Here is a 13,794-nt window from a genome sequence, read left to right on the forward strand (position 1 = left end):
ATATCATCAAGTTCATGATGATAAGGAATCGACACAGCTGAAATTTGTGGCTTCCTTGACAAGGCATCAGCCACAACGTTCTTCTTGCCTTCCACATGCACAATCTGAAAATGAAACATGGACAAGATATTTGCCCATCGCATATGCTTCTCAGATAACTTTGTTTGTGTCAAGAAGTATCGCAAGGTTTGATGATCCGTTAGGACAACGAAATCTGCACCTAGTAGGTAGTGTTTCCAACTTAAGAGCGCATGAATCACAGCCAGTAACTCTTTCTCATAGACCTGCATGGTCATCTCTGGCCCTTGCAAAATTCTGCTCTCATAGGCTACTACCCTGCCATCTTGCATTAGCACTGCACCAATGCTACTACCACAGGCATCACACTGGACCACAAATGACTTCCTAAGATCTGGCAACACAATGACTGGATCTGAAGTCATCTTTTCCTTTAAGAGATTAAAAGCTGAAATCTCTTTCTGTGTCCATCTAAAGGTGACTGCTTTCCTTTGAAGAGCATGTAAAGGTGAAGCAATCGCAGCGAAATTTCGGATAAACCTTCTGTAATAGGAGCATAGTCCCAAGAAACTTCGGACATCGTGCACCGTCTTCAAATCTGGCCATGACTTGATCGCTTCAACTTTGGCAGGATCCATTCTGACACCATCCTTTGAGACAATGTGTCGCAGAAAGTGAATCTCTTCCAGAAAAAACTCACTTTTCTTTGCATTGATGAGCAACCTATGACTGCGTAGCTCTTTGAACACAATGGCCAAGTGATGCCTATGCTCCTCTTCATTCTTTGAGTAGACTATCATGTCATCAAAGAATGTACCAACAAACTGCTGGTGTGGACGGAAAATTCTGTCCATCACCCTATTGAACGTAGCAGAAGCATTTGTGAGACCAAAGGGCATCACTAAAAATTCGTAAAGGCCAAACGTTGTTCTAAAAGTAGTCTTGTGCACATCCTCTGATCTAATGCGGATCTGATGGTACCCACTCTTTAGATCTATCCTGCTAAACATAGCTGCTCCTAATTTGTCCATAATATCATCAATTCTAGGTATAGGGAACCTATTCTTGATGGTATTCTTGTTCAGTGCACAGTAGTCGATGCACATACGCCATGAGCCATCCTTTTTCTGCACCAACAACACTGGAGAACAGAATGGAGATGAACTGGGCTGAATCAGCCCCTTTTCTAACAACTCCTGTACTTGGCCCATTATCTCTTTCTGCTGAGCCGCACTAACCCTATACGGAGGCTTATTTGGTGGGCTACTGCCTGGCACCAAATCTATCGCATGGTCCTCGGGTCTCTCTGGCGGTAATTGAGACGGTAATGAATCGGAAAAACAGTCACTATACTGTTGTAAAAACATTGACTTTTCTTTATCTAGCACATATAAATTTGATTCATCACAATCTGACACTTCACGTGCAAAAACCAAGTACGCAGAAAGATGCTTTTTCATTACAGAAGTAATAGTAGAAGCTGATACAATAGGAATAGACTCCCCTTTAAGCTTTACATCCAGAATGTGAGTCTTTCCCCTGCTCTGTACAGTGATCTTTTTGTTGTAGGTATCCATGATTCCCTGTACACGAAACAACCAAGGAATACCTAACAACACATCACATCCGTCCAGTGGCATGATGTAAAATTCTTCAGCATCTACATAGGATTGGATATGTAGGCGTAACTTTCCAATGATGGGTGTCACAGCTTCTGTATGGCCAGGACATGCCAAACCTGCCTCTGCTGTATACCCCATCTCTTCAGGTCTGATTCCCAACTTTGAAGCCAATTCTGGGGAAATGAAGTTGGCTTTGGCACCTGGATCAAAGAAGATAAGCACTGTTTGATCCCTGACCTTTCCCCATGCTCTGCAAAGCTCACTTGCATCTGAATTTGGCTTGTCGCCCACCATATCTGGCACTAGACCAGCCATGGGCTTCTTTCCTTTCCTGTCCTCCCTTTCTTCAGAATCAGTTGGCCTTTTCTTTGTAGGACAGTTGTAAGCAATGTGACCAGGCTGCTCACATATAAAGCATTTGTTCTCTGTCCTCAGGACCTTCTTTTGCTCTTCTGACTTGCGAGGAAAACGTCTTTTCCATTTCTTTGCTGGTCCTTTTTCTGATTCAGCCGTAGCTTTGTCTTTCCCTGCGTTGGCTGACTCCTGAGTCCCTTTAGGAGCCTCATCGGGAACGTGCTTCTTGGCTGAATTTTTCTTGCCTGATCCTGCCTTGACGCCAGTGTTAAATTCACAATCTTCTCCCTTGAGCAAACCATTGCCAGTGTTTGCTACCTCGATGAGCTGCGTCAAAGTAGTGACTTTTGTCTTCGTACAATACTTTCTCAATCCTTTAGGTAGGCCACAACAGTATTTTTCAATCTGTTCTGTCAATGGCACAAACCTATAGGAAGTTACTGGAAGTAGAGCTTTCCAAAACTTCCGATTGTAATCATCCAGATTCTTGCAAGTAGCAGCATTAAGCTGGTGCCATTCTGTCATGACATCTGCTTCGAAATCATCACATGCTGCTGCAAAAATCTGCTTAAAGTAAATCCATGTAGACGGAGCTTGCCCTTGAAGCAATAAAGTTGTCCACCATTGTCCCGCATTCCCTGTCAAGAAAGTGGCTGCCTTGTGGACCTTTGAAGCCTCTGTAAAGTTTCCCCCTGCATAGGCCTTGTCAAACTGCTGGAGGAATGAGAGAGCCTTCTTCCTGTCATCAAACCCTGTAAAGGTCGTGAAAGACACACCTTTGCCACCTTCTTTGTACGGAGTTGGCCTCTCCAGCGGCGTTAAATTGTCATATGGAAGTGACTGAAACATGGGAACACTATTAGGGTTCATTTGTGTTCCTTGGTCGCTATTAACTTGACCTGGAAATGCCATATTTGGCTGCTGATTTGTAATTCCAGCCATACCAAAATTTGCCTGTGGCATCCCAAATTGGCCCTGAGTGCTTTGAAACCCTAGTAGCATGCCTGTGACACCATACATGGGGTTAGGTATCATCGTGTGAGCACCCCCGAACACTGTTCCTGGTGTGTAAAACTGATTTCCAGGTGCATGACCAGCCATGCTCTGGAATACCGATCCACCTCCAAAATAGCCAAGGTGTACTGAAGGTGGTGGGAAGACCTGCTGCATAGCTTGTAGGTTGCTTCTCTGCCCATTAGAACCAACTATAGGCTGCTGAAAGGTGGCGGGCTGAACTGGTACAGCTTGAAATACTGGCATCTCAGCCACCTGTTCTTGCACCTTAGGCATAGGTTGTGGAGACTGCATGTTCTCCGTCAAGTGTACAGGTGTTTCCATTGACTGTGCGGTATGAATCACCTGTGCTCGAGCCTTAACAGGCTTTTGAATATGATCCAGTGACCCAACTTGCTGAGACGGAACAGGAGGTTGCAGAAAGGCTAAAAACCTCGGGTTCTGCATTACTTGTGTGAACATAGCCACAGCAGTAGCCAACTGGGTCCTGAATATATCGTCATCTGTCTGTGGTGGTCTTGAGGACTCACCCACTTCATGTGTCTGTTGACCCTGTGAAGAGGAAACCTCTTCAATCACATCATCTGGCTGTCAGCCATAATTGCAATTCCCTGTGTCTGGTCTATGATCCCCTGTGTCTTCAAGCCCAAAACTGACCAAGGCTCACTTCTATGGGAAAAAGTGATTTAATCCTGTCGATGGAACCATGAAACCGGCGTGTTCAATCCAAAAAGGGCGGTAGACTTTACTTTAAACCTTGATTTAGCTTTCACCCATTATAAGTCGTCTATTTTACCTGCGCTATAGTGACACAAGAGAGGGGAATGGGATACAGATGCTAGAATGCACCTGTATGAGAAGACCGACACCAGATTGGCCCCTAACTTAGGCGCCCCTTTCGGTATTTCTTTATTCTTTAAAAGAGGGAATAAATGCTGTGGATCCCTACAAGCTGCCCTGCACAAACTTGGCTGAATTTCAACTGTTCCGGCCCGATTTCGGCAACATAACTGTATTAGGACCCTTCACAGTCAGTATTCCCACGCATTGAGTGACTTTCCCGACGCATACGAGCACTTTGCAAGACCTGGCGAGAATCTGCAGCACGCTGAATTCTCTGATTTCAGCCCTGAAAATGCGCGAGATCACCTGTACAGCGGTCCCCTTGCGTCCCCGAACCTCCTGGGGGTATTAGGGTCCGTTTAGGACCAAAACCCTAAACCTGCAAAAATACACAGCAGGCTGTAATTTACTGTTTTGGGCTCCGTTTCGCATGCCGGTCGCATCCTTAGCAAGTCCTCGAGCTCCCGCACCTGTAGGGCTACTTGCCCTTTGAATCGGACGAGATTTCTGGTGTGAAACCTCTCCGAATTCACCTGTACCTGCGGGGGGATTAGCCGCTAGCTAATCCAGTACCTGTGCAAGAGGCTCTTGCCTCGGCAATCGCGCATGAACCCACACAACTGTACATTGGTCAAATGAAGAGCCCACTAGTGGGGCATAACATACTGCCAAAGGGGGGAGAGAGGGCAGTGCGTAGCGTGCAGGGCATCACTCCTGGCACCGCACTGTGCATAAGAGGGAAAGCAAGCACTCCATAGCTCTTAGCCTGTGACAAATCTGAAAATGAGGCTCTCTCCCTACTAAATTCAGCGCCACTTCTTGTTGCATGAGGCAAGTGCACCAGAAGGTGCCACTTGGCACATTTATAAGCATTTTCCCGTTTCGGGGTTGCCGTCTAAAAATATCCCAACCAGTTGCCCAGTTGACTTCACGGCAGAGTAAGAAAATGTTCCCTTTGTCATTCCGCAGGTAATGACGTCAACACATTTTCAGGTCCCAAAATAGCAGTTTCCTAAATTTTAGGAGATGTTGCCATTGTATCTTTCTAGGTCATCCGACCCTCTTTGTACACTGTGGCCACACCCAGAATTGAAATGTAGCCTCTGTAGCAAAGGATTCCACTTTGGCTAGTCAATGACCCCACTTTGGCTAACCATAAGTCTTTGTCCAACCTTAGTGCTCTCTTGCCCTCAGGCCTGGACTCCCTCTGGACAGTTCCACACTAGCTATGCAATGCAGGGCAGTTAGATTTCCCGAGGGGTGTTTCCAAAAAGTGAAAGTAAATAGATAATAAGAAAGAAATCAACAAAAAGGATAGATAGTAGTCACACGCTGGTGACACATGCTTCTTTCTTCTTCAAGAATCTACATGGCTGAAAATTCTTGAAACCACTTCCAACCCAAAACCATGAACATACCTATTCCATGTAAAGTGAATGGAAAAAACCTTGTCTTCCTCAAAGACTGTGTATGCAATGTAGATGAACCTAGAGACGGAGTGACAACCCGTTCATCAAACACATACAAACAATGAGATCGAATCTTTCTCTTATGATCTAGAGCAATCAACTGGGGCAAAACACAGTGGAAATGCCCACGCTTGGTGCTCATACGTTCATGTGCTCGTTCGGAAACTGTTTCATGCCAAGGAAGAGACATGGAATGTGACTTCCTGACATACATACTTTCAGCTTTTCATGAAAAATCCGCATACATTCGTGCTCATCCATGAGAGAAACGTGCTCAACATACAATATGTCATGCCTAAGAGAAGGGATTACATAAAGATGCTGACTAAAACACAGGAAACGATCACGAATGAAACATTCGAACAATGCGTGCGTATCAATCATACGAACACATTATACTTCCTGTGAGGGTTCTTTGGATCTAGGCTCAAGAGCCAAGATCGATCCTTCGTGATTGATCGAATCTGCAACGAGGTTAGCTTCGCTAGAAAAAGCATCAACTGACACATCATCCTTGTGAACAATCGCAGTTTCTTCATGCAAATCATCATCATCTTGGTCATGCAAATCATCATGCTTGTCTTTATAATCCAAATCATCATGCTGATCACAATCATGCAAATTCTGTGTGTCATGCTTTGGAGAAAAAGAGACTGTGAGAGTCTCCTTCTCCTAAATCCTTTCAATCTTGTCCTGCATATTAGCATTGGGAGAGGGAGAATGAACAAATGAGAGAGGGAGAATGAACAATGTTCCCTCCATGAATGACAATGGGAGAATCACTTTTGGCATTGAGAGTGAAAGTGTTAGCCTCCCAATCAATGAGAGGGTTAGCATCACGAAACCATCGAATGTCCAAAATCATATCACATCCTGAGAGAGGAGAGACAACAAGGGTAGTGAAGGCGGCTTTTTGAATTGCAAACAACACATCAAGGCACTCCTCCGTGATGAGAGCGTCCATACCGGGAAGAAAGCCAGAGACCTCGATAGGAGATCTCTGACTAACTTGAGGCGGGCTCTCTCAACAAGAGAGGGACTGATCACATCATGCATACTACCTGGGTCAAACAATATGACAAAACGCCGCCTCGACGTACGACCATAACATTTAATGAGAGAATCATCAATGGGAGGGTCAAGAGAAACTTGGGGCACACTCGTGTTATCATTAATTACATTGACAGAGGAAGTGGGTTCTATGATTCTTTAGATTCATTGGATTCAAGCTTAGGACATGTTCTTTTTATGTGACCCTTAATGTGACAATGAAAACAACGACCTTCCTTAGAATAAGCGCTTTGCTCTTCCGACGTGATGTATCCTTCTACAATTCCTTGTGCTATCTTTTCATCTGGAGTAAGCTTAGGTTTAGCAATTGTGTTAGCTTTACCCTTAGATTCATTGGAAGAATTCTTTTCTGAGAGACTGTTGGAAGATTGGTTAGAAGAGTTACCATTCTTACCATTCTTACCGTTCTTACCGATCTGAGGGTTCTGAGACGTCTGCGAAGTACTTGTGGAAGTCTTGTTCTCCTTAAGCTTTCCCTTGTTGTGCTTTATCTCTTGTGCGAGAGCAATCGCTACCGCCTTGTTGAGATCGATTGGATCGAAGACTTCTACATCAAACTTGATATAGTCGTCTAATCCAAAAAGAAATGCCTCTTTGCGTTCATCATCCGACTTGCGTAATTGGGTACCTAGCTGCAAAACACGATTAGAAAAAGACATAACCGGTATACCATTTTGCTTGAGAGCGCGTCAATCGTCCTTCAATCATGCGAGGTACTGAGGTGGTATAAACCGCGCCTTGAGCTTGTCTTGGAAATCAGCCTAATTGAAGGAAAGGGATGTGAATTCGTTGGCTTCCTCTAAGTGCACGGCTAACTGTGCATCTTGCCATGCGTGGTACCAATTAATGGCATCACCGGCAAGGTACATAGCTGCCGTCAAAACTTTGCTATTTCCTGTCTTCTTAGTTGTCGCAAAATAAGCATTAAATTGATGCAACCAAGAATGAATAACCGTACATCCATCTTACCATCATACTTACTGAAAGTCAACTTCTTTGTGACTGGATGGTTGGAATCTGCATCGTGGCTTGCGCCACTTGATGAACTCCCACGATGTTTGGGTGGGTCGGACTTCGAGGCAAGTACTCGTCGAATCAATTCTTGAGTGCGTAGTTCTCTCTGAGCCTCACGATCTATCTCCAAGACCGCGCTTTGAGCGGCACGCTCGGCCTCCATGGCCGCGCTTCGTGCTGCCGCTTCCGCCTTTCTTTGTTGTTTTTTTCCTTTGCGTTCGTCGCGCTCGCATTCTAAAGCAAGGCGATTTGCTTCTTGTTTGTCCATCATGTCCATCATATGCTTGACCATTGCCTTCATAGGGTTAGGTACACTTGGTGGCGTAGATGGTGAAGGGGGAGGGTTGAAAAAGTCTCTTGGTGGGGAAAATTCTTCGTCGCCTCATGGGAAAAGTCTCATGGTGGGGACATATACATGAAACAACCTGAAGGTTTTGTGGTTCCTACACGCGAGAAACTTGTATGCAAACTGAAAAGGGCTCTTTATGGTTTGAGACAATCATCACGGCAGTGGTATAAGAAGTTTGACACTTTTATGCTGTCTCAAGGCTTTAAACGCAACCATGCATATCATTGTTTGTATACGAAAAGGGATGAAGATGATAGTCCCATCATACTTGTTCTCTATGTTGATGACATGTTGCTTGCCAGGAAACATAAGACTAGTCTTGATGCTATGAAACGTAAGCTAAAATCAGCATTTGCTATTGTTAGGTGCAACGGAATGAATGTTTGCGCTTTGCTCAAGATGAGTGCTCCGAACTGTGCTCAAGGTTCCTTTTCGTTCTTATGGAAGGTAGAGCCTTCCGTTCTTAATGAGAGAATGCTATGATCACAAACAAAGTGAATGGACACTGTGCGTGCAATGGTATGAGACTGAGAGATAGAGAGAGAAGAGAGATACGACACCAGAGACGTTGTAAAACCCTCCTCCGAAGGCCCCACTCTCGCCGACGAGAGTGGTCTACTATTGATTGCACAAAGTGGTACAATGATGAGGTGCATGGAAACTGATGCAACTTGGGACTATGTCGGTGACGACGACGGGGGTGACGACGACGACCTAAGGGCTGAAATCTGCAACCTTCTAACTGCTGAAAATCTGCTGAACTTGGGGCTGTTTTGAGTGGCTGAAAATGCAGGTTTGGCTGCGTTTTTCGGGGCTGAATCTTCTCGACAAAAACGCTGATGGCTGCTGTGATCTGTGGCTGAAAACGCTGCTGAAATTGCAGCCTTCTGATGGTAATGAAAACCCTGCAAAGCTGGGGCTGAAATCCAAAAACGCTAGCAAGGCTGGGAACCAAAAACGCTAGCAAAGCTGGTAATGCTGCTGCGTTTTAGGCTGATTTGGAAACGCTAGGTGCTAGGGAATGTTGGCGATGAGAGGTTTGCTGAGAAACGCACCTTGCAGGGGATGTTGGCGATGTTTCAGAAAACGCTAGGCTAGGGAGGTGAAAAACGCCAAGTCTGATGGGGTGCTTGAGGGGTTCTTGCTGAGAGAGAGGGTGTACCTGCTGCCAAAGGCCTGTTGTGCTCCTTGCTCATCTACCAAAGAATGGTAGCTTTGGTTTGCTTGTATATTTTCTTACCCAATTTGCTCTACCTACTTTTGTTGGGAAGTCACTTAAATTAATAAGTGAAAAATATCAAAAATAGGGAAAATAGGCTAAAATCATTGGAAAATTCCCCTAACTGATTCTAATGGATTCTGATGGGAATACTGATGATCATGCTGTGTGCAACGAGAGGATATGCATCTATGCTAAGTGACTGGGCATGCACGGTCTACGAATAGACTCACAAAAGTGCCAGATCACTTCTAATCTAGACTGACTGGACTGATTGAACCCTGATCATGCTGTAGCTTGTCCAGGACACATAGGGTTGGATGTGATCATGCTGTAGCTTGTCCACGGACACATAGGGTTGGATGTGTCATGTGACAGCTATGAAGGATTTGGGTGATGCAGAGCATATTTTGGGCATGCGTATTAAAAGGGATAGAAAGCTGAAATTGTTGTTTTTATCTCAAGAAAGATACATTGCAAAAGTACTTGACAGATTTAATATGGCTGATGCTAAGCCTCTTGGAGTACCTTTACCTCCATACACTAAGCTTAGCAAAGCAGATTGCCCAAAGGATGAGGTGGCATTGAAAGCAATGAAGGGAATCCCTTATGCATCAGCTTGCAGTTCTCTTATGTATGCTATGCTTTAGCTTGCGGTTCTCTTATGTATGCTATGCTTTGGCTGTGTCTATTTTACATGATGTTGAGGAACCTCTATCTTTTGATGAAGTACAAAATTCAAAAAATTGGGGATGGCTGCCATCATGCAATCAGAATATGATGCACTTATAGAAAATGACACATGGACTTTATGTGATTTTCGTCCCGGAAAATAGGCCATTCATACGAAGTGGGGTTACAAGTTGAAACACAACCCGGATGGTGAGATTGATTGCTATAAGGCTCGACTTGTTGCAAATGGTTATGCACAACAAAAAGGCATAGATTATGAAAAGACTTTTGCTCCCACTTGTTGTATGACTATGCGTTTTCTATGCACATTGGCAACTCATTTTGGTTAGGATGTACATGAGTCAGACATTGTTATTGCTTTCTTGAATGGTGACATATTTAAGGAAATCTTGACATTGCTTATGCAGTGGGAGTTGTTAGTCAATACACGTCGAATCTTGGCAAAGCACATTGGGAAGCTGTCAAATGCATTATGAGATATTTGAAAGGTACACAATCAAAATGTATCTGTTATGGCAAAAGTGACTTAAAAGTTGCAGGGATATTGTGATGCAGACATGGCAGGTAACATGGATACCAGGAAATCTACCAGTGGATATGTATTTGCTATTGCTGGTGGTGCAGTCTCTTGGTGTTTTAGGTTGGTTGGACAGACTTGCAAAAGAACTTGGCATGCCTGCTCATACACCCGTATTGGGTTGTGATAGCCAGAGTGCTATCTACTTAGCCGAAAATGCCATGTTTCATGCGCGTACCAAACATATAGATGTGCGGTACCACTTCATACGTCAGATATTGGAGGATAGTCTAATCACCTTGACTAAGATCCATACACAGGATAACCCTGCAGATGTTCTCACCAAGAGTTTTGCTAAGGCTCAACATCAACATTGCACACAACTGGTGGGAGTTGGTTAACTTAAAGGCGTCATTTATTCCTTTAAGTGGGAGGTTGTTGGGTTAAAGGTCCTAAATGACCTCTATTGTATATTTTTATACTTTGTCCAGGTTCACATTAAACCTGGACACATTTTTTAAACTCACTTATAATAAAAGTGGGAAAACCCAAAAACTCGCTCAATTGGGTTTTCCCCAAATCGTACGAGCTCTCTCTCTCTCTCTCTCTCTCTCTCTCTCTCTCTCTCTCTCTCTCTCTCTCTCTGTGTGTGTGCTTTCGATCTCTAGCGCTAGCTCTCTGTGCACTCTTGCCTCCTGCTTCTTGCCCCAATCCTACACTACATCGTGACGTGCAGCTACCGGTACCCTCTGCTTCGTGCTTTCAACTTGCAAATTTCGGCCAAGGGGCCTAAACCCTAGAAGAAGCTGAAGCAACAGAAGAAGCAGTTGCAATAGAAGAAGCAAAAGCAGTAGAAGGATTTTACGTTGGCATGGCAAAGCCGTACAAAATCCTTCATTTTACGTTGACATGCTGACGTGGCAACTGTACGGACGCTCGGATTTCACACTGACAGATGCTGACATGACAGTGTACAGATTTCCGTAATTCGCGCTGACGAATGCTGACATGGCAGTGTACGGATTTCCGTAATTTGTGCTGAGAATTTTTGCATCAGCTTTTGAGGCCAATTGCTTTTAAGTGTGAAGGCTTTTCATGTAAATTGCTTTTCATAGGCTAAGGGCCTTTAAATATTTGCAGAGGACTCATTCTCTAGCATGCTTCAGTGAGAAGGTGCAGAGCGCGAGTGCCTACATTGTACTGATTTCAAGTAATTTAAAGAAAATACCGAAAAGGGACGCCAAGGTTTGGGGCCAATACGCTCTGGGGTGGAATTTCGCCACTCCGCATCGCATGTGCTCTCTCTCTCTCTCTCTCTCTCTCTCTCTCTCTCTCTCTCTCTCTCTCTCAGTTTCAGTTGTTATTGAAGTGCTGAAGTCTGTGGTATTAGAGCATCAGGCGTGGCTTTTCTGAAAGCATACCTGTCCTACAAAAGAGCAGACAGAGCAAACCAGCGGCTACAGAAATTTTGTTTGAAGAATCTTCATGTCCCGACCCCAGACTTATTAGCCACTCCACCCTTACTTCATCGCGCATCGGGCGCTCCCGTCTTCACTGCTCTGTCTTACAGGGCTTAAGCCATAAAGATTCCAAGACATGGCGTTTATGGATTCAACAAAATATTTGCAGTTTCTTCTCGACGAGCTTCACGACATTCTTTCGCGGCATCCTTATCAGAATCTTCCGATGCTGTAAAGTTTTTGACAATTTTTGAGAAAAATTACATGTTACTCCCTCTGATGCCTCAGGTGGTACCTCCTCCCCCGACACCAAAAAGTACGAGGGCTTCCAAACGGCAACCTTCCCAGCCGTCCGTTTCGATCGGGGGAGTCTTTAGGAATATGGTGCAGCCATCTGTGTGACCCTGATCCAGTGCAACTGCCTTCGCTACCGCTGTTGCCCCCTGCTCCCCCACCTCCACCGCCACTAGGCTACAATGGTCATATGGATACCCTTATTTTCCATACCTGGGATATGCGCATAACCAACCCAAAGATTTCAAGGATGGCGGCACAACAGTCAAATTTTTTACTTTTTCGGGGGTGAAAGATCGGAAAAAAGCATTGTAGTTCCTACAGCAATCCATACTTTGGGGAACTATACAGAAGAATCCAAGATTTGTCGAGTAGCGGGATTTCTTAAAGATAATGCTATGCAATGGTGGAGTTCAATCGCGACACAAGCGCATGCTCCAACGACCTGGCAAGCTTTCAAGACAGTTTTTGCACGTAGTTACATGACTTCTATGTTTGAAGTCCCGATTTTGGCAGGGTGGGGCAACTTGAAAATGCTTGCCACCGAAACCATGGATGACTATAACCAAAGGTTTCTCGACGTGTACCTCCGCTGTCCTTCTTTAGGTTCGTTCCCTTGGAGGCCCAATGCGAGCGATACACCATTGGACTACCATCACCATTGCAGGAATATTGTCTCTCCACCATTCAAGAGCTTATGGACAATGCCCCGGTCGGCTACAAATTGATGAAGGGAAAGCTAGAGTTTACCACAAAAGAACCTCTGGCCACTAACCACAACTCTCGACAACAACGAACAAATTCTCAAGAGTAGTGAGATAAGAAAGGTGAAGACTCGTATGTCTTGATCCACCCACTTGTCGATCTGATCCTGAGTGGTGGTTGGGAGGGTAGGCCGAGTAGTCGAATTGGTGAAATCATTCAACCTTTCCCAGAGTCGATGGTAAGCAATGATTTTGCGTACTTCTGTCCTCCATACAACATAGTTGTGTAGATCCAACTTCTTCTCCTCAGCAAACTGTGTGAGGGTGTCACCAGCATGTGACTACTATCTATCCTTTTTGTTGATTTCTTTTTTATTATCTATTTACGTTCACTTTTTGAAAACACCCCCCGGGAAATCTAATTGCCTTGCATTGCATAGCTAGTGTGGAACTGTCCAAAGGGAGTCCAGGCCTGAGGGCAAGAGAGCACTAAGGTTGGACAAAGACTATGGTTAGCCAAAGTGGGGTCATTGACTAGCCAAAGTGGAATCCTTTGCTACAGAGGCTACATTTCAGTTTTGGGTGTGGCTGCAGTGTACAAAGGGGGTCGGATGACCTAGAAAGATACAATGGCAGCATCTCCTAAAATTTAGGGAACTGCTATTTTGGGAGTTGAAAATGTCTTCGCGTCATTACGTGCAGTTTGACATGGGGATCATTTTGTTACTCTGTGGCCAAGTCAACAGAGGCTGCAGGTGAGATATTTTTAGACCCGAGGGTCTAAAGCGGGAAAATGCACAAACGAGTGACACTTGGCACTCTGAGGCCAGTTTACTACTTATAGAGAAGGCAAAAACGTGATTTTCAGCTGTGAGCTCATTTTCAAGTTTCCTGTCACAGGTTAAGAGCTATGGAGTGCTTGCTTTCCCTCCTATGTACAGTGCGGTGCCAGGAGTGATGCCCTGCACTCTACGCACTGCCCTCTCTCTCCTCTATGGCAGTATGTTATGCCCCTCTAGTGGGATTTTCATTTGACCAATATACAGTTGTGTGGGTTCATGCGTGATTGCCGAGGCAAGAGCGTCTTGCACAGGTATTGGATTAGCTAGCGGCTAATCCCCTGCAGGTACAGGTGAATTTGGAGAGGTTTCAT

General features: G+C 44.8%; 1 protein-coding gene across 6 annotated transcripts in view; it reads left to right on the forward strand.

The window, feature by feature from the left end:
- Nucleotides 1-13,794, forward strand: part of LOC147421883 (BTB/POZ domain and ankyrin repeat-containing protein NPR1-like) — a 49,430-nt gene that overhangs the window by 27,981 nt on the left and 7,655 nt on the right. The window contains exon 4 of one of the 6 annotated variants that reach the window (XM_086502527.1): nt 10,074-10,154. The exons of the other annotated variants lie outside the window; for them this stretch is intronic. Coding sequence (XP_086358653.1) covers nt 10,074-10,154 — 81 coding nt within the window. The remainder of the gene's footprint in view (nt 1-10,073; nt 10,155-13,794) is intronic. 6 annotated transcript variants of the gene reach the window in all.

The sequence above is a fragment of the Adiantum capillus-veneris genome, chromosome 27 (assembly GCF_014529385.1).
Source record: "Adiantum capillus-veneris isolate H3 chromosome 27, ASM1452938v2, whole genome shotgun sequence".
Lineage (NCBI taxonomy): Eukaryota > Viridiplantae > Streptophyta > Polypodiopsida > Polypodiales > Pteridaceae > Adiantum > Adiantum capillus-veneris.